The 26622-nt window shown below is 34.7% G+C and overlaps 2 protein-coding genes across 3 annotated transcripts in view; one reads left to right on the forward strand and one right to left on the reverse strand.

Annotated features, from left to right (window-relative positions):
* Window positions 1-1051: 1051 nt before the first annotated feature.
* LOC132556708 (uncharacterized) lies at window positions 1052-19953 on the reverse strand. The gene is made up of 11 exons (XM_060221143.1): window positions 19828-19953; window positions 17444-17526; window positions 16807-16903; window positions 15762-15979; window positions 14374-14524; window positions 13700-13901; window positions 12640-12901; window positions 12225-12316; window positions 10802-10952; window positions 8876-8972; window positions 1052-7769 (listed from the first exon to the last, which is right to left on the reverse strand). Exons 1-11 carry the CDS (start codon window positions 19951-19953, stop codon window positions 5514-5516), a joined length of 3735 nt encoding a protein of 1244 aa, XP_060077126.1. The 3' UTR covers window positions 1052-5513.
* A 371-nt stretch (window positions 19954-20324) lies between these two features.
* LOC132556707 (ras guanyl-releasing protein 3-like) overlaps window positions 20325-26622 on the forward strand; it is an 88885-nt gene continuing 82587 nt past the window's right edge. For both annotated transcript variants that reach the window (XM_060221141.1, XM_060221142.1), the window contains exon 1: window positions 20325-20446. The gene's annotated coding sequence lies outside the window, so the exon portion shown is untranslated. The remainder of the gene's footprint in view (window positions 20447-26622) is intronic.

The following is a 26622-nucleotide window of genomic DNA, read 5'->3' on the forward strand; positions in this document are numbered from 1 at the left end:
AATTGTCATAGAAAGTCTTTATTTTTTAGCATACTTTTGGTTATTTCCCACTGGTAATAATGTTATAAGAATTATCAGCATAGGATGACAGTTTTGATAGAATGAATGTATTGACACTGTCTTTATTCAGTGTCACAATTTCTGTTTCATGACACTTGTTAACTACCCTTCAACATTTATATTCAATATTGCTTATCTCAGGTGACCGTCAAGGCCGCAAGGCCTCTTACATACATTGTCAATATTTTGGCACCATGTACAGAAGTGTTTATGGTAATACTTTAGTTTTGAAGCAGAGCTAACACATTAATTTGATTACAAATTTGACTACAACTCATTTAGTCTTGTTTTCCATTATTCCTTTAGTTTATCACAGTACGTACCAGATAATGATTATACTAGAGTTTAGACAATGACCGCCTCATATAGACAAAAAGGTTCCAATACCAAAGAATCTGTAAGAACACATATGTATCCATAGCATAATTATTGGCACCATCTAAGACAAAATATAAGCAAATACACTTAAAGTTGGATGAATACAAATGAACAAGACCATGCTGCAAAATAAGTGTAAGCTTCCAACACTGCTTCACTGTGGTGAATCCATGCACCAGGTGTGCAGTTCAGCTGTTTAGTGGAGACGAAAGGAACTGATGGACACCATGCAAAATCATAGTCCCAAATGATTCCCTTTGAGGGACTAATTACCTTGACTTGCTTTCAAGTCAAGTTCTGTCAAAAGTCCTATTAAAGTAGCAAGATGAATTGCTATCAAGGTTGTAGGAATACCAGTGAATGATTTCCACTTCAAAGGACACAAGGCTTGAATTCTTGTCTCCATCCTGCATTCTGTTTGTAAGGAGCTACATGGCACATCCCTGCTGAGAAACCTATCAGATTTAATCTCGACCAACTCTTTGAAAACACCATGTTCTAATGATGCAAATCACCAGTGTTACTTCTGTATCAATGGTTTCATTTCTTTACAAACAAAAACTGACAAACTTTGATCTTTTTGTATATATTTTAATACATTATTATATGGCAGCTAAAGCAATGTGTTATTCTTGATTAAAAGGATTATTAATGAAATAATTGTGACTGTATGAAACAGAATTCACAGCCCAGCTGGAATGCAAGGTAAATATACTGATAACTTAGATATTTCTATTGAATCATTTTTGTAATTTGAAAACTTCTCCAAAATAAATAAATTGAAGAGAAAGAGAGAAGAAAAAAGCATGATGCAGGTATGAAAAGAGATACTTTGAAAATTTGATTGTCAATGTTTTAATGTCAGAATTATAGTAATGAGAGTTTCCCTCCAATATATATCCCACACCCCTTTCTGGCTTATTCAGCATAGTTTATTCTATTAATTTTTTCACAGAAAAAATCTTTAAGCATTATACATACAGGAACAGTCCTGTAAACACAAATGTATTTAAGATGACTAAAGTTAGAAGGTGTAAATCATTTGTCAGTATAAACATTTGACAACCAATAATAAAAATGAGATTTTTCAAGTTTCAATGGTAGAAATCAACTTTTAAAATCATGCTTTATACATAACTTAGTCATAACAGAAGTCATTGGTAGTACACATCTGATTTCTGCTGTGATTATCAATACACAGGAGGGAAACGTGACAATACACAGGAGGGAAACATGACAATACACAGGAGGGAAACATGACAATGCACAGGAGGGAAACATGACAATGCACAGGAGGGAAACATGACAATACAGAGGAGGGAAACATGACAATACACAGGAGGGGAAAATGACAATACACAGGAGGGAAACGTGACAATACACAGGAGGAAAATGTGACAATACACAGGAGGAAAACATGACAATACACAGGAGGGAAACATGACAATACACAGGAGGGAAACATGACAATGCACAGGAGGGGAACATGACAATGCACAGGAGGGAAACATGACAATGCACAGGGGGGAAACATGACAATGCACAGGAGGGAAACATGACAATGCAAAGGAGGGAAACATGATAATGCACAGGAGAGGAAAATGACAATACACAGGAGGGAAACATGACAATACACAGGAGGGGAAAATGACAATACACAGGAGGGAAACATGACAATACACAGGAGGGAAACATGACAATACACAGGAGGGAAACATGACAATACACAGGAGGGAAACATGACAATACACAGGAGGGAAACATGACAATACACAGGAGGGAAACATGACAATACACAGGAGGGGAAAATGACAATACACAGGAGGGAAACATGAGACAGTATCAATATAGGAGATCCTGGTCCAAACCTAATACTCTTGATAGTTTGATTTGTTAAAGAAAACATTGCAAGATAATCTTATGGCGTTTTAAGACTAGATCACTTGACATTTTTTCCAAATTGCTGCACAACATTTGATTTCAGACATGTTAATTAGTTTTGTTACTGTAGGTAATGTCTGTCGTAACACTAACAGAAAAATTATTGTTAGTTTGTCAAAGAAATATAAAAAAGGATCTAACCACAAATAATAATGGAAATACACAGTTGATGGCATTAATCACAGTTCATTTCAAACACATTCTGAAAGAAAATGTAGACAACTTAAAACATAACAGAAGCACCTTGAACTTATAAATCAGTGTTTTTAAAAAAATATCTCCAAACATTCCAGATATAACCCTAGGTCAGTGAAGAGTCACAGAAACCACACTTCACAACAAAAATCTGAAATTATCAATATTCGTAAATCTTAACTTAGAGGGCAGCAAACAATTTTTTATAGACAAGCTGAAGCTGAAAACTTAACAGGAATGGCAAGGTGACTAGAAAATGTATATCATTTTCACCAATTTGAAAGTTATCCATTTTTTAGCATCAAAATCCTTCCTAGAAGGAAAGTAAGACTGTGTCATTATTTACTGACACACAAACTAATGTAATACTCACACAACCAAACTATGGAGAAAAACTGATAATTCTATTTCAGCATAGAATATGTACAAGGCATCGGATAAAGTATCACAAATGTTAATAACATTTCAATATTCACAGAATCTCTAAGCTGCTAAACATGAAAAACTAAAGCTAAATCTGTTCTACTGGATGGGCACTTTTTGTGTAATAGTTCAAACATCAAGACTACTACATATAGTTTAACATCAATTTATACATTTCTCAGGAATTGAAATTTACAATACAGATTTTGATATTATGCTTTAATTTATGGCCATTTTACTACATTTCTAAAGCTATAGAGGTACTACAGTATATAAAAAAAAATTTTTAATTGGACCAAATGGGTTATTATATATTGTTTCCAGACGTTATACATTATCAACAGAAACATAATTCACATTTTCTCTATTGACTTAGTAATTCAACTAAGAATCTTTGAGTAAGATAGAAAACATATGCAAGATTATAGCCAATAAATATGACAAATATGTTAAAAAAAAGTATGATTTCCAGGAGTGACAATACAGACTTACTGCTGAATATCTGTCCTCCCATGGGGACAACAGATTGTATAGATCAAATACATTTAAGTATAATGTGAAATACTGTGAAAGTATGACCTCATATCTCTGCCAAGCCCCCAAAGACAATATGAAATTGAAATAATAAAAATTTGTTATACATTCATATATTATGAACTGAACATAAAATAATTGGGTCAGATTTAAATAAAACATGAGTAGCTATAATTTTAAGGAATACAAATGACACAGATATTTACAATTTCTACAGTCCACTAGAATGATTTTAAGATGAGAAAGAGTTAAGATTTAAAATAGTTCACACACTCCTTGTTTCAAATATGCATTTTATCTACATTTACAATGCATGCAAATATGAAAGGTCCTATATTGTAAGCATTGGTGCAATCATGTTCATTGAAAAAATTATTGATGTATTTGAGCAAATCACTGAGAAAGTCAATCCTTCACCGCACTATCTGATAATGATATAAAGCAAGAGTATCTAGCCTCAAGGCAGATTTCAACAATTCTTCAAAGCTAATGTAGAAATATTCACGAGCCCCAGCATCACTGAGAGTCCTGCATTCATGAGCTGTGACATTTCTAAAATCTGAAAGTCCTTGGCATGTGAAAAGAACGCTAATGTAGTTAAATCAACATATATTGAAATAGTCACCAAACAATCCACATTACAACTTATCCAACATGGAAATAGATGGTATAGGAGAGGCACACAAACACAATGCAGCATTTAAGACTGTCTGTTTTTAAGCAATAATATAATAATGGAAGGCAAAAGATTACCTTAGCTTCATCAGACAAAAAAGAAAAAAGACACAACACACACATAACACACTCACTTTGAAACATTAATATGTTTATTCCAGTAACTTATTCCTAGCACATGTTTTTATCATGATTTTTGTATCATTATAAGAATTCTATAGCTTTTTCATAAACATTCCAATAAAATAATAATATATAGAATCCAACAAATAAAATCCAATGTGAGATAAGACAGCACCAAACCAATGAAAAACTAGGTACAAGGGAAATAACTCCAGCCAGAAAGCAGAATTGGTATACTCAATAGACCAATAGGTTTTTAGGCATTGTCCATTTCTAACATAATCCTGTTGATCTGAGGTCTGTATCTACTTCATGATCTTAACAATAAATTACCCAGAAAGCATTATAATGAAACCAATAAAATGAATTGTCAAGTAAAAAACTCCAACAATCCTAAAGCAAGGATGACTATATACATTATCACAAAGTTCACATACAAAATATTAAAAACACCCACTTACATAAGGCTTCTCTTACAAATAGTTGTGGGTGGAGCTAAGTTGAACCCTGCTTTGTTGCCCAGGAGATGGGTGTCTGTGTGGTGTATTTTAATGGACAGACCAACTCACACACTGCTGATATCTCCCTGTAGATGATGGGAAATGGAGCTAAGACGAATCATTTCGTTTACAGATATATGTCAACAGTGTAGTTAATGGAGAGACCCACTCACACACTGCTAACATCCCCCATGGTGCTGGAGCAAAACTGAATTCTGTTTTCTTGTCTGTGTGGTGAATATTACTGGAGAGACCCACTAACACACTGCTAATAATACCCCCTATAGATGGTGGGGAATGGAACCAAGACAAAACCTTTTTTGTTTCCCTGATATGTTTGTGTGTGGTATAGTTAATGAAGAGAACCAATCACACACTGCTAATATGCCCCTGTAGATGATGAGGAATAGAACTGAAATGAAACCTGTTTTGTTTTCCAGATATGTGTATGGTATATTTTACTGGAGAGACCCATTCACACACTGCTAATATTCCCTTGGGATCGTGGTAGGTTGACAAATGTTGCACCTTATTTTGTTGCCCAGGAGACGGGATTCTTAGAAGTGAATTTTACTGGAGACCCAAAAACACACTGCTAAAATCCCTCTGTAGTTGGAACTAAAACAAACCCTGTTTTGTTTTCCTGATATGTTTGTGTGTGATATAGTTAATGAACAAAACCAATCACACACTGCTAATATCATCCTGTAGATGATGGGGAATGGAGCTTAGTCGTATCTTGTTTTGTCGCCCTGGAGATGTGTGTCTTCGAGGTGTGTTACGACAAGGAGATCCTGGGGATCCAAGACGTTTCACTGGTTTTACTGGGGAACATGGTGACTTTGATATGCTCCTGTTGATGTGTCGTGGTGTATGTCCTCCAGATGTCCTCAAAAGCACACGCTGACCAAGGTTTCCTGGTAGGATGGGCAATTTGATGCTGGGTACCTTTGATGACCTGGCATTTGTTGGTGTAGCATCTAAATCTAATGAATTAGATGGTTCTGTTTTTTCACCAAGAGGTGTACAAGAATCCTCTTTTGGATCCCTTAAATCACCCTGGTGTTTTGGTGTGTGGTCACCTTCATTGTCAGAGCTGGAGTTTTCCTTGTTTTTCACAGCTGTGTCGTCTGATATATCCATGTCTTCAGTAATGCCAGGAGTTGGGACTGAACTACTGACAATGGACCTATCCTTTGCATAGTAGATACTGGGCTTTCGTGACAGACAATTTGAAGCACCAGAGGATGATGGCCTTTGTTGCTGTTTTGATGCCGCTGACTCAGAGGGTTTCAAAAGATGTGTAGAAATTGGCAGTCTAGCTTGACCTTTCCCTAACTTTGGGTTGACTTGCACAATGTCTTTCATACAAGCAGCTTCTTTCTCACTTTTGGCAAAAATTGTTGGTATCCTAACAGGAGAGCAGCCCCTTTTGCGTGTCACAGAATTGGCAAATCTGTATGGTGATGCATGACGATCTACAACATCTGTCTCCAGACTTTTCACACAGTGTTTAACTTTGCCAGACAAGTTTGTTTGCAGCTCCATGATGCTTTCGTGTTTCGGGATGGCCGTCTCTGCATGTTTGAGAATATTTTGGGGCGGACCCATCACCTGAATGTCCTCTCTTGATGCGTCTTTTTGTTTATTTCCCAAGTACCCTGCCCTTATTAATAGGTTATGTGTCTCAGACGAAATCTGAAGGTTTGGGGTGTGGTTTTGAGTTTTCTTAGACACAGAATTTACATGAAGGCTATGAGATCTGCTAACACTAGCTGTCATTGTTTTCATATCTAAAGATGAGACAAATCGTCTCAACTTTTGATCAGTATTCTTGACCTCAGGTTTGGTTGCACAAGTTGGATTTATTGTTGTTTCTGAAGCAAGCTCATTATTGTTCAATTTACTCTCACTTTCTACTACATTACTGGTCCTAGCTTTAGAATTGTCCGTGTTTTCTAAAACACCTATTTCTTCCAACAGGGATCCTTTCCCACTGTCTGTGGATATAGATCTTGGAAAATTTTTCTTCTCATTTTTCGGTGATGAAGGCGAAGAATCTGTTTGACCACTAAGTAAGCTATCCATACTCTCACGGGAAATAAATTTTGTGCCTTTCACTTGGCTGTCCTCTAAAGATAAATTGTCACTTGCTGGAGATTTTGAATCTGTCGTTTCCATGTATGAAGCAGTGGCTTCTGTATCACTACTACTACTCACTGGATTTTCATCAGTAATTGAATTACTTGTTTTTTGGTCCGACATCACTTCTAAAATGTCCATTGAGTTATCTTGCTTGTCTGGTTGCGACTGACTTCCTTCTGAGCTGTCTCCAAGCTCAATCATGTTCACATAAGCTGATGTATCAGGTATGTATAGTGGAACTGGCTCACCGATCTCGGATTTATCCAGACCAAAACTACGCCTCAATTTCATCACATTGTCTTTTTCACCTTGAAGTAAACCAGCCTTAAGAGAATTCGGCCGCCCACGCCTCAGCGTTCCACGTCGCTGAAGCTGGTGATCAGGATTAGAGGAAAGGGAACGCTGGTGATGTTCGTTTATGGACTCATGTCTGGACATATCATTGACAGCAGAGTCAGATAGGCAAGAACGCGGCAATAGGTCAGAATTTTCTACACAAGAAACATTAGCACTCATAGTTGACATATCTCCATCTTCATCAATAAAGCCCTCATTTAAGGAGTTAGTGTCTTCCTCTGTTACTGAAAGTACAGATTGCTCTGGTAAAGTTGGGGAGAGGACTGACTGATTCACTATGGCTCTAATAGGTGACTGGCCATTAGTAGTGTCAGAAGGCTGGCTGATGTCTGTTTGGTTTGAATGGTCTGTACAATCCTGTTTGTTTACCTCTCGAGCAATGGCTAATCTCTCACCAACCTGCCTGGCCTGTGTAGATCTGGGACACTTAGGAAGCTGCTGAAACACACAAACGAATTAAATACACATGTTTTACCACCTTGCATCATGATATCAATTGTTTGTAACTTTTTCACTTCAGATCAACTATAAAATGTTTGAATGAAATCAATTAGATGGGTGATTGGTATTAAAATGAATGATCATCAAGTGCTCTGTATGAAGCAGTGGCTTTTTAGTTTAATATGAAATCTATATCCAATTTTACACATATAGCAGAAGCAGTGCTTGTGACAGAATATAAATATGTACTTGTAAAGATAAGTGTATACACTTAAGTTAAACAAATCTGTTGTTGAAGCTCTAATAAGAATTTCATTTATATTTCCAACAGTTTTGATTCCAATGTCCTTCCTAAGATCTGGAGACTATTTTTTTTTAACAATAACGAACATCAAGCTATAAGAGATTCAGTCGTGGAAAAGGATATTATCTAGGCAAATACTTTGTATGTGAATTTCTAGTTGTTGAGAAATGAATTGAACAATTAATATTCTTAACAATAAAAATAAAGATGGATAATAATACTAAGCCTCTTAGAATTTTAATAATAATGTTAGGAGTTCCTTGTGAGGAGTTCCTTAAGGTGTAACACCTAGAGTTAACACTGTAGAAGTCTTTATTATACAGGTATATACAGCAATTATGGCAGTATTAATCAGCAATATTCTTTAAGATATACTCATCAAATCAGGAAAACACAGACAAATATAACATCCAAGGCAATGGCCATTCCTTTCTTGCTTGATTAACTGAGCATTCAGCACTACAGGCTTTGTACATTAACAATTTTACACATATCATTTTACATAAAGTAGCACAAATACATGCTGTACTGGCATTCATTATTTATGAGAAACATGCATTAAATGTATGGAATTATATGTTTAGATACAAGCTATGTAGATTAATGTGTATATTTCTGTTTAAGCAAGGTGTACAATATATATGAATATTTGAGTGTATTTATGTAAAAGCAAGGTGTACAATATATATGAATATTTATGAGTATATTTATGTAAAAGCAAGGTGTACAATGTATATGAATATTAATGAGTACCGGTATATTTCTGAAAAAAAAAGGTGTACAGAGTGTAAATAAGTACCTTGTCCCCTTTTCCTCCAGAAAGTCTGCGGAACAGACCTTTACACTTGCCCTTTTTGTTGGCAGCAGACAAGGATATATTGGAACCTGAGGGGAGCCTGTAAAGGGAGCGACAAAAAATAATGGTCACCATGTCTAATTAAACAGGATAATCCAGATGTTTAAAGCCTTGTCACTGATTACTGTACATCACTTTTAATGAATATTTTATTATGCGAACTCAATTCTGCAGACATGTTCTTACTAATACATGATTTCGTGAACACTGATCTAGAAATTCATGCATAATATGCTATTAGATGTACTTTGGAAAACCCCTTTCAGCAATCAATAGCTTCATCTTTGCCGCCATTTTGTTTATGAGTCATGTGACTACACCTGAAAAGTGATTCAGTCTTGTGATACATGTTGTGTCCATACTTAATTGTATTAACCAGAGAAGAGCTGGTATGCAGACAAAAGAAATAAGCATGAACACCACATACGCTTTGATGTTTGAAGAGTGAAGCGAGTTGATTTTAAGGTAAGATTAGAGGACTTTAATAGGCCAGATGTACTGTGCAGTTTTTCAGTAACGCTTCATAACATGTTTACACTAATCATACAGTAAAGTTGGTTGTTTATCATACTTTGATAGTTTAAACCAACAACAGACCTGTGCAAATTTTACTATTTTGATAAAGTCACTAAATTCTTGAAGATTAAGTTCATACAAAAACTTCCTCACACAATTGTATTGGTATACAATGTGACCTGACTGAAGGTTAAAGATATAAGACAAATGTTCTGCTTAATATCTGATCAGCCATAATAACAGGCATCATATCATTAAGGTTAATTTTTTGATAGACGAAATATGAAAGTATCAGTAAAACTGATGAATGCTTCCGGAAAATAAATTAATCACACAAAAAAGATAACAAAGGGTAATAACTCTGCAATTAAGGGGTTTTAAAATTCATTCTCTTAGTAAGAGCAATGTACACATCAATTCTCTATCCTAGTTCTAAACAATAACAAATGGCAATAACTAAGGTGTTGTGTGAAATTTGTTAGATTGCACATCGTCTAATTAAGTTTTATGTATATATCAAGTTTCATTATCCTAATTTAATTAGTTCAGGCCACAAAATTTTAACAATAACAAATGGCACATGCAACTTAGTATAAGGTGTTGTGTGAAATTTGTTAGATGCAGTGACTATTTGCTCCTATTTTCAAGGAGCATAGAAATGACTGAACAAATCATGAAATCGCAAATAGGTTTCTTCATGAACTGTAATTCAAAGTGGTCAGGCTGACTTATGAAAACTCGTGATACACTGATGGTCCACTTAAAGTTTGATGAGTCAATTTGGATATTTCGATTCACACTCATCACAGATTTGTAATATCAGAACAGTAACTATTGTAGAATTCCTGGAATAAATTGATTTCCTATCCTTCATTTCATTTCATGTATTCTGGTCAAGACTAGTATCTGTGATCAAAAGGGTGTTGTGACTGAAACCAATATTTTCATTGATCGAAATAAAAATAAAATCAGAAATTAAATTGTGAATAACGTGCTTTTTCATAAAGAACTCAGGAAACAGTATTTGATATATATTTACAGTTATATTGCAGAGCAAGACTACCTCATGCAATACATTCCAGGACTGACTTTCTCCATGAAAAAAGACTTTTGATCATGCTGTGACTACCAATCATGGTGGTTTATTTCAGCATCTTTATAAATCTTGCCAGGCACCTTCTATAAATAGCATTAACATTGATTAAGATTATATTTAAAGTGTCATGAACAAGATGATTTCTCCAACCCGTATGTCCTACACCACATGTTAAATGTTTCCAGAGTAAGGCACATACCTTCACCGATTATAAGCCATTCCCAGATATATATTTGTGTTAAAGATGTTGCACTTACTTTTTACCCTTTCGATTATTGCCAGGACTGAACAGGTTAAGGCGTTTCCTTGTGTTTTTGCCTGCCTGGCAGGGTGTAGCACTGAAAGCCAGCTGCTCCTTGCTGCTGAATGCTATGTTGGGAGTGTTGAGGGTTCCTCTTCTCTTCATCTCTACAATAGCATCTGTAGTATTAGCAATATCATCACTCCCCATCATTTACACCATTTTCTGCTAATCTTAACATTTAATAAAAATTGTTGAGACTGAAGGTTAATAATTATTTTCTTTTATAACAAGAGGCCTAGTGACCTTGACAGTCACCTGAGATAAGCAATAATGAATATAAAGTTTAAAGGATAGTTATCTAGAGTCATGAAACAGAAACTGTGACAATGAATTTAGTAAGCCAGTGTCAATACATGCATACCATCAAAACTGTAATCCTATACCGATAATTCTTATAAAGTTATTTCAATTGGGAAATAACCAACGTTATGCTACAAAATGCAATTTTTCTATGAAAAATTACAGGAAAGTCTAAAGGATGCACAATGGATGCTGCTGAATGAAGGGTATCAGAATAGGTCACCATTAAACTTTGTCTCAGGTGACCTCTACAGACACACCACCTTGGTATACCACTACAGACACACCAACTTGGTGTAACACTACGCCAACTTGGTGTAACACTCACACTACCACTACAGACACACCAACTTGGTGTAACACTACAGACACACCACCTTGGTATAACACTACAGACACACCACCTTGGTATAACACTACAGACACGCCACCTTGGTATAACACTACAGACACGCCAACTTGGTGTAACACTACAGACACGCCAACTTGGTTACACACTACAGACACGCCACCTTGGTGTAACACTACAGACACGCCACCTTGGTATAACACTACAGACACGCCAACTTGGTTACACACTACAGACACGCCAACTTGGTTACACACTACATACACGCCACCTTGGTGTAACACTACAGACACACCACTTTGGTGTAACACTACAGACACGCCAACTTGGTTACACACTACAGACACGCCAACTTGGTTACACACTACAGACACGCCACCTTGGTGTAACACTACAGACACGCCACCTTGGTGTAACACTACAGACACGCCACCTTGGTGTACCACTACAGACATGCCACCTTGGTGTAATGCTTCACACAACAAGTCAACAAGTCAGTAAGATTATATTAACTTTGATTTTGTCATGTAATAATTCAAGGATGCAAAGAGGGTATGTTTACTAATATTTCAATAGTGCAAACCTTAGATTTTCAAGATGTTTCATAGGACTCTGTCAATAAGAATAAGAATCACAATAATATATAAGTATTAAATCTACTGGATTTCTATTTAATAACGAAAATATTTATCAAACTGTAATGGAAAAACACTGGAGAGTTACTGACCATTAATGTCCATTCTCTTCACTCCTGAGGCTGGAGTAAAGGGTGTGTTGGCCAGTGTAGCCTGGTTAGGCAGGTTCTGCAGGATAGCTTTCCTGAAATGTACAGCATCTTCGTTAAACTGTATCAGCCGTTACCTCACTGATGTGTTATATTTGAATGTATTGACCAAACACTCAGTGAATGTATATACATTTGGATACTGATCTGGCTATCTGAATAGTTGAAAAACTGGAAAACTTGAAAAATATTTGATAATAATAAAACACCATAAACGAACTATGACAGTCTTCTAGTGAAAATGTTTTCTCAAAACCTACATTATTCAGTTTTACTATCGAATGTGTGATTAGTTTAACAGAACAACAGTTCTGATTGAAAATGAATTTCATTGTACTGAAGACAAACTATAAAGTACTTTTTGTGAGCTGAGAAAGGCAGTGTTTCTCCCGATGCTTTGCGCTTTCTCATGACTACAGGTGTAGCCATACACTCAGCGTCTGTGGGAAGGCAGGTTGGGGCTTGGGCCACAGTACTCTGGTCGTGAGCCATGCTTGCATGACTCATGTTGCTGTATGCACTTGTTTGACTCATGTTACTGGCCTGACTCATATTTCCAGCCTTCCCATCTGTACTCTTCCTCCACTTGGTAATACTCTGTGCAATGGTACTCACAAGACCTGTTGTACATACATACATAATTAATCACACAGATATGAACTGTCTGTGTTTTCATTCATGTTACAAAAATTTTAATGTTTTCTGATGATGATTGTTCATCAACCATTCATTGTAGTCACTGTTAAACATCCAGTAGATCTACACGCCCATCCATCTCCTTTGACACCTGTTATAACACCAGTATATGAGCTTGGTTAGCAAAGTATGCATAAATATCAACATCTTTATAACATATAGTCCATTCTTCATAAACACATAAATATCAATGTTTTCTTCTAGGAAAATAGTTAATATCTATCTGATAAGGAGATTTCCAGTATTTTAAATTTCAAACTGATCATCCCATCCTACAATAACACTATGGCATCAAGATGTCATGTTTGCGTGGAATCTAAAATCATCCCATCCTACAATAACACTATGGTATCAGGTATTATTATGTCATGTTTAACAATAATCCAACCATTTATCTGGATGTTCTCTTCACAAAAATTTCTGGAGTCGCTCAAATGAGTATCTCACTGGACCCAATTTTCTGTAATATTTTTGGGAACTCTACACCTAATTGAACACCCATATTTTTATGTGCCCTTAATGTTCTCAGAAGCTCAACCAATGTTTGGAACACAATATTTTGATCACAAGATTGTGCTCTCTATTGAAATCCTTATAGGATTATATATTCTGCATCAAAAGTCAGGATTAAGACACCCTAAAAGAATTGGAAAAGCAAATACATGAAGACATACATCTACTTAGGCATGTTCAAAAAATTAATAATCTTGGGCTCTAATTACCCTGAAATGATCCTGAACGCTTTCTCTTTTTTTCTTTCTTACGACAGTCTCGTGATTCCTCAAGTGTGTCTTCCGTCATATCGAGTTCATCGTCAGTTCCAAACACCTCAGTCATCAACAATGCCCTCTCCTGGAGACTGTCAGAGATCATTCCAACACTGTCTGCACTCCGAATCAACAACTCCACAACTGATGTCTGTACCTACAGAGAGGTACAGGAACTTAAAAAAACACTGTATTCCAAAAAGATGTAAATGGCATGTCTTTCTAATTCTTAAAGAAATCTTAACTATTTTTTCTCACAATTCAACTCATATATCTATATTGTAGATCTCTAAATATCCCACAGAAAAACTCAACTTGAACTGACCGAAAAACTACTTATAGATAAATCTGTAAGATAATAATGTGATTTCTTATTGTGAAAAATGAAAAAGTCAATTGGAATTTACTTATTTAGAAAACATCCATTCAAATTTATTTCAAAAGATGTTGAGAACAATTCTTATCTTGTAATTTTAACACAAAATTAAGAGACCCAAAATTATTACTGTTGTTCTACAGGTAATACAACCAATGTAGGTTTGAAGTGCGAGATCGTCAGAGGTGATATTAGAGGTGTGATAAAAAATATTGTATGTCTTCCTAACTAAATAATGCAGTAAGTGTCTAACCTGGAGAAGTTTCTCTTCTGAAGAGTTCATTTTCTCACTCTTGTTGTTGATATGCATCATGTTAGGTGCCAGGACGACGGCCAAGTTGGTGGGGTCCATCTTATTCTTATCCGAGTGACTTGCGATTTCAGACAAAAGCTTCATCATGAATCTGAAGTTAATGTTAGGGTACGAATTACTGGAAATTCACAGACCTAAATCACATGTATTGTAAATTACAGAAATGGAAATTAGTCCTACAGAAATTGTCTTTCTCTCTTCGATATGAAGACAAAACTTCATATTGACAGTGAAGACATGAATGGAATATGCTGTAAGTGAAGACACTTAATAACATTTAATTAACTTTGTCTAGTACTCCAATATCAGGGTTAGAAAAATCCACTCGTCCAGATGTGTCAAAGCTACTTGCGGGCGAGTGATTTGTTTCAGCTACTTGTCCGGCTGGCGAGTGAAATTTGTAGTTCTGACTACAGAATATTCCATAATAAATGACGTTTATCAACTTAAACACTCTTAAAACTAAAATCCACTGATAGTCTATCAAATACATCGATGTAGTATCCTTGTTTACACAACGTGTCAAGACTTGGGCTGATCCAGACTACACGAAAACCTATCACGTCACCACAATGTTGTAAACAAGGTTGTTTTGTGTACGTAGTTACTGTCAAAAAGTCAACGTTCTCGCTCGCATTAACAGCAAGTGTTAAGTTCAAACATTTGATATAGAAATTGATGATAAAATTTGTGTTCCTTAAAATATGGTCTGTTGCCTTTTTTCTTCGGTTGGGTGAATATTGGATTCGGGCAAGTGAATTTCAAGTTTCCCTTGCCCGACAGAGGAGTAGCTGAATTTTTTTTTTCTACCCCTGAATATGTTAGCATTTTACTTCACTTTTTCTAGGGACATATATTCTGGAAAGAGTGGAGTTATATGACAGAATTTGGACATAATTCCTGACATGGAATGAAAAAGTGAGCAAGTTTTATAGTATCCTCCTGTCTTAATGAATACCAGTCTGCATGCAGGTTGAAGGCTGATGAAAGTCCTGTACCACAACCCGCATTTAGGCTGATATGATTCCTATCTCAGAATACTACAAACTGAGAGTAGGTCGCAGCGAGACCTACCTTGGTATGCCACAAACTGTGTAGGTTGGTGTTAGTCCTCCTTTAACCTACCACAACCTGTTAAGGTAGATGTCAGTGCCACCATAGTGTAGCACAAACTGTGTAGACAGATGTGAGTCCTACCTCAACATACCATCAACTTCATGTAGATTGATGCCAGTCCTATTCTTGCATAACCACATACTTTGTGTAGTTTGAATTGAATCTTTATCATAGTGTACAGCAAACTATATGTAGATTACCACAAGTCCTACCTTAATGTACAGAGGTGTTCCCCAGGAAGCAGGAGACACAACAGGAGGACAGCCTGGTGTGAAGTCTCTGTGTTGCCAAGCTGGAAACACTTGATAAATGTGTCATGATAAGTGCTAGTAAAGAGGGGTTCTGGCAGCATGCGAAAGAACTGTTTGATCAAACTTGTTACATCAAACACATTGGCTTCTGATACACTTTTCCCTTGCTCAATTTGATGCTGTAAATAAGCAAAACAAACAAAATTATCAATCATCTGTGTATTCTACTTTCTTTTTTTACATCTCATTTAAAAGGTCAAATAAATGTTATAGGATAAACAAAATGTTACTATTCATTTCTGTTCCTGTTCCAAAATAAATCCTAAGATTATGAAATTGCGGCAAGTAAAATTTAAAAAGAAAAATAACAAAACTAAATTCAGAATAAAATTAACATTGCTGCAGAACAGTATAGCTTGTGTACTTTATAAACTGAATTTGTTTCCCAAGTTACCTGCATGTTTATATTAAATTTCAATAATAGTTAAGTTTAATAAATACAATTAAAGAAGAGAAAGTACAAAACATGTCTTAATGTAGGAAAGGATCAGTATACTAGCACAATTATAAAGTGATGTCATTTTAACACAAATATCTTAACATCATATCAAAACTCGCATCCCATCTCCTCCACCACAAAATACCCCTTTAAAACCCACTCCAGGAAGGGTCAGTTAAACCACAGAAGAACCCTACTACAAAATATCAGTATCCTACTACATTTACAAAATAATGTACTAATGTCTTGTAAGACGTGCACCAAAATCTTAACATTTAAAAACCATTGCCATTGTTAGAAGGACAACATAAACTCTCCCTCTTCTCTGAAGGGGCAAGCGATATCACTTCTTGACATCTAATAAAACAATGTTTAAGGAGAAGTGTAGGATGCATGCAAAGCATAGTAACCATAAAATCATTGTGGTTATGTAAAATGTAAAACTAATTACAGACGGGTATATGTAAACGATGACTTAAAACTTGGAACTAGTCTTTACGTGAGTACCTGTAGCTCCTTCTGCCGACTGACAGCACCAGACTTTCGAAACAAGCCTTCCTGCTCAATATTTTTTCTGATAAGAATTGCAGCATCAACCAGAAACCTATAAGAGTAAAATCTATGACATAATTTGTAACAATGAAAATAACAAAATCCCTTAAATTTGTAATTAAAAGACTGTTCTGCTAGTCATTTTAAAAGTACCTTCTTTTACCAGTAAAATACAGATTAAATCTGGGTAAACTGTACTAAATTCAGTACATTTCAGTGTTTTGCTAAGAAACAGTTATAGGATATGTAAACAATGCAAACTTCTATATATGCACATTATGTGTCATTGTAGTGAAAGTAATAACACTAAAGGGAAGAACATCAACACAAAACTTCTAAAACAGTTGCCCTGCTTAATATGTATATCATCCATTAATCAGCTTAGCAATTCAGATGAGGCATTATTTCCAGAGACTATGTTTTTTGCTCCCAGTAAACTATGCATGGTTGCCCTAATGATAGCAATGCTTGTTTAACATTTGGTAAAGATCAATCACAATAAATTTTGATGTTATTTTGTTGTGTTATAATTTGAATTTGTCAATATCGACAGTGATCAAAGGTGGCACTGCTAGCCATAAGTACAGTATACCTTGGTACATAGCCACAGTCCTCTTCATGGATACACGACACATGTGACAGATAGTTTCCAAATATTTTGTCATCTTGTTTATCCTGAAAACAGAAGAAAAAGATCCTTTTCAAGTTACACACAAATTTCAAACCAATGTCAAATGCTCCAAAGGTTTCATTTTGATCAATAAAATTAAAATGTTTGTATCCAACTGTTAGTATCATCAACATCTACTGTTTGAATTATGTGTGGGTTTGTGCGATTGGTATACCTATGCTTGTAAGGTAGAGGAATAGTGTGCATGTGCATAGGCAGGTTTGAAATACTGACATGCAGGTGTGCGATAATACTGATGTGAAACACAGTTCACGGTAAGTACGAATTAATTTTTCAGTTTATTTAAACTTTGATTAGTTTATCTGTACACATGTGCTTCGTTCATTGTGTAGTAAATGATGCATTGTGGTGTATTAACTTCTATATATGATCTAGGTCAGGTTTTCAATATTGTGTTGTTTACAGGTAAAGAATGCATGCATGGAGGTGACAGAGTAATAGTATTGTATCATGTACGCACGAGTTGTTTACATCATATTAAGCTGAATGTCAGTGGATATTGTCAATAATTATGTTCTAAAATCAGGTTTTAATTTGTAAATGTGTATGTAATATTAAGTACTGATATTCACATGTGTTTGTTATGTAATAGTTTAGAATGCTATATTCTATTAATTATATATGTAAGATTATTATATTGTTTTATTATAATTTATCATAGGTTCTTACTCATCCGTTGTAGCTTTTACTGTCCCCTTGATTCCAACACATAGCCGTTGTTGGACAGAGAACTATGGAAGCCAATAAGGCTAAGCGGAATCTTCATACATGTATTCATTGATCATTGTATTCACTACATAAAGTATGGAAGCTGAAAGCACTCGTCATATGATTGTGGCACAAGTTTGCTAGTTGCTATGACATTCTGATACTGGAGGGCAGATTAGCTATGTTGTTGACTGGAGCATTTTGACATTGTATGATCGTTGTTTGATGAGGAGCAGAGACTCCGACTTTCCGTGATATCCAGCTGTAGGACTGATGATTGAAAGCTATGGACTGTGATCCTAGCTTTTTAGTTAGGGTATTGTGTATTATAGTGTATACATATGAATATCTTGTGAGATATCATATGCTGTTGTATTTATGAGTAAAGTATGAGTGCGGGGTATGGTATATCTATTAGGGTTGCTTAAACTTTATGTAAGAAATTAAATGTAAAAAGTTGTATCCAGATGTTATTAATTTGTTGTTTCATAATTGTAGGCAATAGCAATCAGCTATGTTGACAGAGATGGGCTCTACTTCCTGATCTCTACCTGGAGTGTCATTAATTACTTGGAGAAATATCCTGTGCCTGCACACTCACACTGATTCCTTGGCCCTTCATGAATTGTTTCCTATTGACCTATTTTATTATCTACACAATAAAGAGTAAGGATGCAAGTAGTCCTTCAGCAACCAAACCAAATACAAAAAATACTACAGTTCTCAGAAAAATACTCCTTATGGGTATCATGTGGATTAATCCTTCAAAACTGAAATTGAGTCCATAATTTTGCGGGATTTTTTCCTTTGGTTTTAAATCTTAAATTCGCTAAAATGTAGTTTGGCTTTTTAAAAATTATAGAAGTTGTACCCTTGGTAGCTACTAACTGGTTCTACTCCCTATCCACAATTTAATTTTTGTCTCGGTTGTGGATGATAGTCAAGTGATTAAAAACAAGTCATTAGAATTGTTATAACTCATTAAATTGATGTATTTAGTATTTGGTATTCAGCAATAAACTTGAAAGGGTCTCATGAAAATAAATTGTACATTGATAACTGGTACATGTCTTGAAGTTCAAAACTGTATACACCATAGAAGAGCAGTTTCTCCTAATTGGTATATTAAGACTTACATAACAAAATGTCCAATAACAGATGTGATTACTCGAAACTTGATGGTCATACAAAAAGAAGCCAATACCAAATGAACCCAAACTCATACCATATTCTCAATGTAGTGCAACGCATGTAAATGCAACTGAAAAATAATTACAACACATATCAAATTTCATGTATTTGATAATGAAAGTCCGAACTTGTTACAGGAGCACTCATGTGTGCTGAAAGCAGAACGCTCCAGAGTAGGCCTAAATCAAATATAAACAAAGGGACCCCCAGGCGTTTGGGCCAGCATGGTTGTTCGGTCGTAGTCCCGAGTACACTCGCTTTTAATTCGATTCAGCTATCAGACACACATATCGAATAATCAGAAACAGCAATAGATGTGCAATACTTAAGGAACATTAAAGAGCATGCACACTCATTTTCGTTAATTAGCGAAACCGATTTCAAACCTGTGTTTTCGTGTTGAATTTTTTCGACTTCTTCCCTTTTGGTACTTTAATGCCCAGTTCCCTTAGATCTTGTCTTATTAGGGCACGAAGATTGTCCGTGTTATCTATATATGTTAAATGCTTCATCCTAATATTGCTGTAACAAATGGAATAAAACCATCAAACGTATATTTTCCATCTTAGCTTCCGTCCGTCATACTGATTGCCTCCATATTCAACTTTAAATCTCGCACCTTATCGATTCTGATTGGATGATGGTTTTACGTCATGACGAGATACTTTCAGAGCTTTTCTTTCGAGATGATGATCGCACCCGAGTATGTTCCGAATAAGTATGACAGTCAAGGGAGGTTACTCACGAATACTACCGAAGCAGAACTTGTTTAGCTCCGTGGTCACCCAGCCGTTTCAAAACAACACGTCAGACTTCATACATGCATGATGGTATATTTATAAACATTTGCTGTCAGAACCTCAAACGCAATGTGCCGACACAGACCTCCCCCTTAATGTCCTAATTACACGTCAGAGACACGAAGTGACCACCAGTGCAGAGCGGACATAGGAGCCTAATATTCAGGTCATGGCTGCTGTCTTGTGCAACATCCAAAATCAAAAGGTTAGTGTCTTCAGCTGTTTGTCACTTCTTCTGTATCTTCTAACTCTGTGTATCGCTTAACCAACACTCATATGGTGCCGAAAATGCAACGTCAATAACGCGCTCGCTTTATGTATCTGATTAATATGCATACAGTAGGCATACCCTGGTGGAAGGCTATTTCAGGTTGCCTCCGAAAACAATTTCTCATCATTTGGCTACTACACGAAATGGAATAGTTTCCTACTCCATGGTAGTCCTATACAGTAGCCTACTCATTGTTATGGTGGATGCTAGAATTTAATGGATTTTGTAATGTCATGGATTATGTTTAAAAATATATGGCACCATAAATGAATTTGTTATGAATTAAAACAATACAATATACTGTATATACATACACATATATTGTATATAGAAGAATATATAACAATACATCTTATGTCCAATATGATACAGAAATATCATGCTTCACACACTTTGATTCAATTATTTTCATTCAATATAGTACAACTACATGGGTGCCAATGCAACAGAGGTCTATATTTATTTCAATGTCTCTGCTAGGATTTGAACCAGAAACCTCTGGTTTACACTGAAATTGATGGAATTGTTCTTAAGATTTACATATTTCAAGCCTTATACATGATATAATAAACAATTTCTTACAAGTTTCATTTATGTCAAATGAATTGAAATGTAGCTTATTAAAAAAAATTGATATGGGGATATAGTCACTTGATATCTCTGCTTCATGGTGAAATCACATTGCATATGACACCATGAAGTTATGATGTCAAAATGGAAATTATGAGAACCTTTAGCAAATCAGAGCTCTGCTATATGTAGGTCACATAACATGTATGATAACAAAAACATGTACTGGTTGTTGTTACACTAATAACATATTTGAAGTTATTTGATTAATGACATGTATGTATGCAATTAAGAATATTATGCATTTAATGAGAAATTTGATAAAATATGGAAATGAAATGTCCTGATGAAGGCTCTGTAGTGCTTGAAACATATTGACAACATCTTAAACTTTTAGTTTCTCGTATAATTACTGTAACATTAAAGGACAGTGGTCAGTCCACCTATAATCAGATGTTATGCATGATTTCATTTACATTTGCAATTGTCTGTCAGAAGCATTTTGCTGTGAATTACACAATATAACATGTAGACATGTTTCCATTCTCTGATGACTTAGCCAAGTTTATGGGTATATAAAATTTAACAATATTTTCCAAGTGCACATAAAATGACATATGGATAATGCATAAAATTGAAACTAGCAATATAGCGACAAGTAATTGAAATGAAATTACTCACTTATTTCAGGAAAACATTCATAATTTGTGTACCTGGTAAGAGAGTGAATGTTGAGTATAGGACCTTAAAAATTCAGACTTGTATTGTCACGGGAAACTCATATGGTTTACTGAACCAAACATGTACTACCTCAGCAGCCTAAACATGGTCATATTCTAGCATATATAAAAGACTTGAACTTTAATGTTTCATTCAATACTAGTACTATATATATATACTTTTTTGACTGAGACTATAAGAAAAACCTGTTTAACTTTACAATGTAAGGGATTTAAGAATTGATGTTCTGTTTTGATGGAGTTTTAAATTAAGCAAGACAGGTTACTGCATATTCTCAGATTTTTTTTCTCTGTTGCAAAACAACAATATCAGTCATTGTTGTCCTCAGTTATTGATTCATTCAAAATAAACAGGAACAACTTTGAAGAATACTTCTATCAACATGTTTCACCATATGAATTCGCAATATTAATCTCATTAGCAGTCCTAGAAATGTCAACTGAATGACTTGTGTTTCCACTGTATAACCACTTGTTCAATGAAAGGCCTATCACATAACAATCATAGAGTGACTGGTACACCAATGAAGTAGACACTCCATAAGAACATTGACTTATTTATACTCTTTTACATTGTGTATTAGGTGCTTTCAACTTTATCAGATATCAACATACATGTTTAATTGTTACTGTATAGAAACTATGTATATACCTATATTTTACAATATGTGGAGATGATGTGTTATTATACCCCTTGCAATGAAGTTGGCAGTATACTGGAATCGCCCTGTCTGTCTGTTGTCTGCAAATTGTCCTCCAAATCTTCCTAAACCGATGAACCAAATCTAATGAAACTATTTCCCGATTTCAACCAGATTTTGTACAGAGAGATTTTAGGGAATATCAAAATCTATTTTCAACTGCTTTTGTCTTTTTCGTGGAGTTTTTACCAAATTTGGTATATAGATGTCTTTGATTCTGTGACTGATATTTGTTATCCTCAGGATGACAGTTCTAGTTGTGGATAGGGATCAATTGCCAGAGGAAATTAATTGTTTATTGTAAAATCATTTATTTTCATGGGGGATCTATTTTCATTGAATTTATGGATACTCTAAATCCCCAAATTTACAAGTTAACAAAATAATAGATGGATAAAGATTGACATAAGGTAGAGTACTAACTGATTCATAACAAGATATAAACATAAAATGCCAACCTAAATGTATTTGTAAACCATAAAATTTGAACCCCACAAAAATATTTTACAGTACTTCACAAATTTGTTGTTAAAGGGAATTTGAGTTACTGAAGCTTTTTTTAGTTATGATGATATAACTACATGAAAACCTGTATATTCTAAAGTAGTGAAAGTTATTAACTTTACACTTATTCAACATCTCATGTCGAAAGGGTAACCTAAAGATCTTAGATAACAAAAAGTTTTGAAGCGTTAACTGGGATCAGCAGAATGAAGATTAATTCCACCAATCAAAATAAAGCATGTGCAGTGGAGTTGATTTGTATTTAGACATTATTTACTCCTGCACCCACTTTACATAAGGATATTATGTCTTTACAATTCTTTAAACTGAACTTTGAACAATACTTTAGCTTTTGTTTACATAACACACGAAGGAGTTATTGGATATGTAAGTGTCCAGGCATGGAAACATTATACATAATACATGTAGGTGCGGTTCATTTCCCATATCATTTTGTTGCTGTTCACCAAGTTTTTTTTAGAATAATCCTAATTTTAGGCCTAGAATTTGAAAAATGATAATGTGGTTTGTTTCTGACATTGAACAAAGGAACGCCCTTTCTGTTACTTTGTTAATTCAGACTGATTACCAAATTACTATGCAATTCCATGAGAAGGAGAAATTGGGTAAACATACACAGGAACCCATTACTGATCATTAAGTAATTATATGATATGCCTTAGATTTAGTTACATTTAGACTTTGGTGTACTTAAGTTATTTATCAGTGTCCAGCTTCATATAATGTGTTATTACTGTGACTTTCATTATTTTATCAGTAAATGACTATTGCAGGGGAGATAACACAGGCCAGCATTTAGTGTCAGTACACACAAGTACTGTGATATACATTAAATTTTTAGTGGTTTGTATATACAAGTATTCACCATTAGACAATATCATAAAATATTTATTAAGATTTGATATCAGACAAATATTTTACCAGTCACTAGATCCCTGAAAAGGAAGTAATTTTTACAATTTAGCTTTTTGTAATTGATCCTGATTAGCAGATTAGAGCAGTTGAATATATGATAAAAACCAAAATATTTACAATGACCTACTGCTATTACTTAGATTATTGACACCTATTACTTAAAAATATTATGTGTGCATAATTTTTTCACCAACTATCAATTTCATAATATAGAAACCTATGGTCAGTTTGAGCAAAATCAATTAGATATTGTTGAACCCACTCAAAGTGCACAAAGTAAAATTACCGGCATCTAAAAACACTCATTAATCACCAAGATAGGAAACTCCTGATTGATGAAGATAATGACTTGAATGGCTTGTTGGGAATATTGCAAAAATTGTCAACTGAAATGGCAGGTTTTATTTTGTTCTTCATTACATGAGATATTGTACTGAAGATACCATGAAAACACTGTTGCTCTTTTCGGTACACATGCCAAGATTCTGGCGGTATCATTTGCTTACAATAGTCATTTACAACCTACTATCCTAGCTCAATGTTTACTGGATGTAAGTGATCGATGATTATTTCTGTGCCAATATCCCTATTAATAATTAGGAATATATACAATCTCACTAAGTGTTTGAATGATTAAAATTAACTGTATCTGCTTGATGGTTCGACCCTCACTCCTTGTGGTAGTTTGTGTGTCTCAGGAAGCGGAGTTTATGAACTAGTGTGTAATGACATGGTTTTCCTTGGGCGACAGGTTTTACCCTAATTGTGCCATATAACATGTTATGGGCCTCCCGTATGTGGTCCAGTGATATAACCACCAGCTACTACAATTAGACTCCACCTCAGATGACCCTGGCTGTTCATGGGGCATTAAATAAAACAAACAAACTGTTTTTTAGAGATGTCCTCTTGTTGTATGGGATTTGAAGTAAGATTAACCAGGTCTGATGTTAGGCATTCTAGAGCTGTTACTGTACTTACACATTTGATGAATAGCTGCAGTAATTATCTATTGATTGACACTGAACATCTGTAGTCAGTACAAATAAAGCCTGTAGCTTTGTTGTCCTGTTCTCAAATTAAATGTGATTGTCTGAATTGGACCATTATATTGTTTGAGGATAGCTAATGTCACGTTGTCGTAATCAGTGTACTGCTTCATCAGTTGCTGCTGTGATAAGAGCAGGAAGTCCAAGGCATTAATGGAAATGATACAATTTGATTGGTTAATTACTTTCTAGTAAGCATCCAATCACACCACACTGCCATAAAAAATAAATATATGTATCCCCAGGTACAACATTTGCTTTCTAGAAGGCATTGTAATAATCTACAGATATCAGTTCTTCATGGTTTTTTTTTCATTTTAGTTAAGCATAGAAAAATCTAATGGCATGCCATTGTGGGGTCAAATATTGTATATTGATATATGTTAAGTGGTTTTCTGTGTGTCAAGTTGAGTCTGAAATGTTTTGAAAAGAGTTTCAGAAGTTGTTGTTAACTAATAGCAATTATTTAGAAGCATGTCAATTTTAATGACACAATAGCATCATTTATCATAATTTGATTTTCAAAACAGGAGATAGACCCCAATGTCACAAATATTTTTGTTGCAACTTTTTCTGTTGGACAATATACATATTAGTACAAACAGATTTTTAAACTTTTGGAAATCTCAATAAATTTTTCAAATTATGTGCATTACTCAATTGAAAATATCCAAAACATTATTTATTTGAAATAAATCAGATTTTCTTTGCAGTGTGATGTATTTATATTCCAGTTATTTTTCTTTATAAAGATTTGTTAATATTAATCACAAGATGTTATGATATAAGTTTTCAATTTTGGCTTTTGAATGTACTTATATTCTGTTGTACAGAAGGTACCACCTGGAATGTTTTCTCCATGAGTATGCTCATTATATAACGCAGGGTAAGTGGATTCACTATAACCCCATGTAGCGGCACACTTCTAGGGAGGTCAGATATCAGCTGGCGACTCTCACCTCTATTTAAAACACATAATGCGATGAAGTGATGTCATACTTTAACAAGAACATATACACTACACAAAACTCTGCAGGAGGAAAAAGGTGGTTATATTTTGGTGGATGCTGTTTGTTGTGTAAAATGTACATCACACTTTATTTTTGTAAAATATTGCAGTGTTTTACAATAGGGAACAATATGTTTTTTACTTCTTGGTGAATGGTTTTACAAAGTTTAAATTAGAATTAAAACAAGATATATCTGTGGTTAAAACAAGGTATAGATGTGGTTAAAACAAGATATATCTGTGGTTAAAACAAGGTATAGATGTGGTTAAAACAAGATATATCTGTGGTTAAAACAAGGTAGATCTGTGGTTAAAACAAGGTATATCTGATTAAAACAAGATAGATCTGTGGTTAAAACAAGGTATAGATGTGGTTAAAACAAGATATATCTGTGGTTAAAAATAGATGTGGTTAAAACAAGATATATCTGTGGTTGTGGTTAAAACAAGATATAAGGTAGATCTGTAGTTAAAACAAGGTATAGATGTGGTTAAAACAAGGTATAGATGTGGTTAAAACAAGGTATATCTGTGGTTAAAACAAGATATATCTGGTTAAAACAAGATAGATCTGTGGTTAAAACAAGGTATAGATGTGGTT

The sequence above is a fragment of the Ylistrum balloti genome, unplaced genomic scaffold, assembly GCF_031769215.1.
Source record: "Ylistrum balloti isolate Yb309-2 unplaced genomic scaffold, AGI_CSIRO_Ybal_v1 Utg370584, whole genome shotgun sequence".
In the NCBI taxonomy this organism is placed as follows: Eukaryota; Metazoa; Mollusca; class Bivalvia; order Pectinida; family Pectinidae; genus Ylistrum; species Ylistrum balloti.

Excerpts from the sequence above, each read along its gene's own strand:
- LOC132556708 (XM_060221143.1), bottom strand. The coding sequence starts at position 19,953 with ATGAAGCATTTAACATATATAGATAACACGGACAATCTTCGTGCCCTA. Across the intron at positions 13,902-14,373 it reads CAGAAGAGAAACTTCTCCAG|GTACAGACATCAGTTGTGGA; the intron begins GTTAGACACTTA and ends ACCTCTCTGTAG. Across the intron at positions 8,973-10,801 it reads AATAATCGAAAGGGTAAAAA|GCTCCCCTCAGGTTCCAATA; the intron begins GTAAGTGCAACA and ends CTCCCTTTACAG.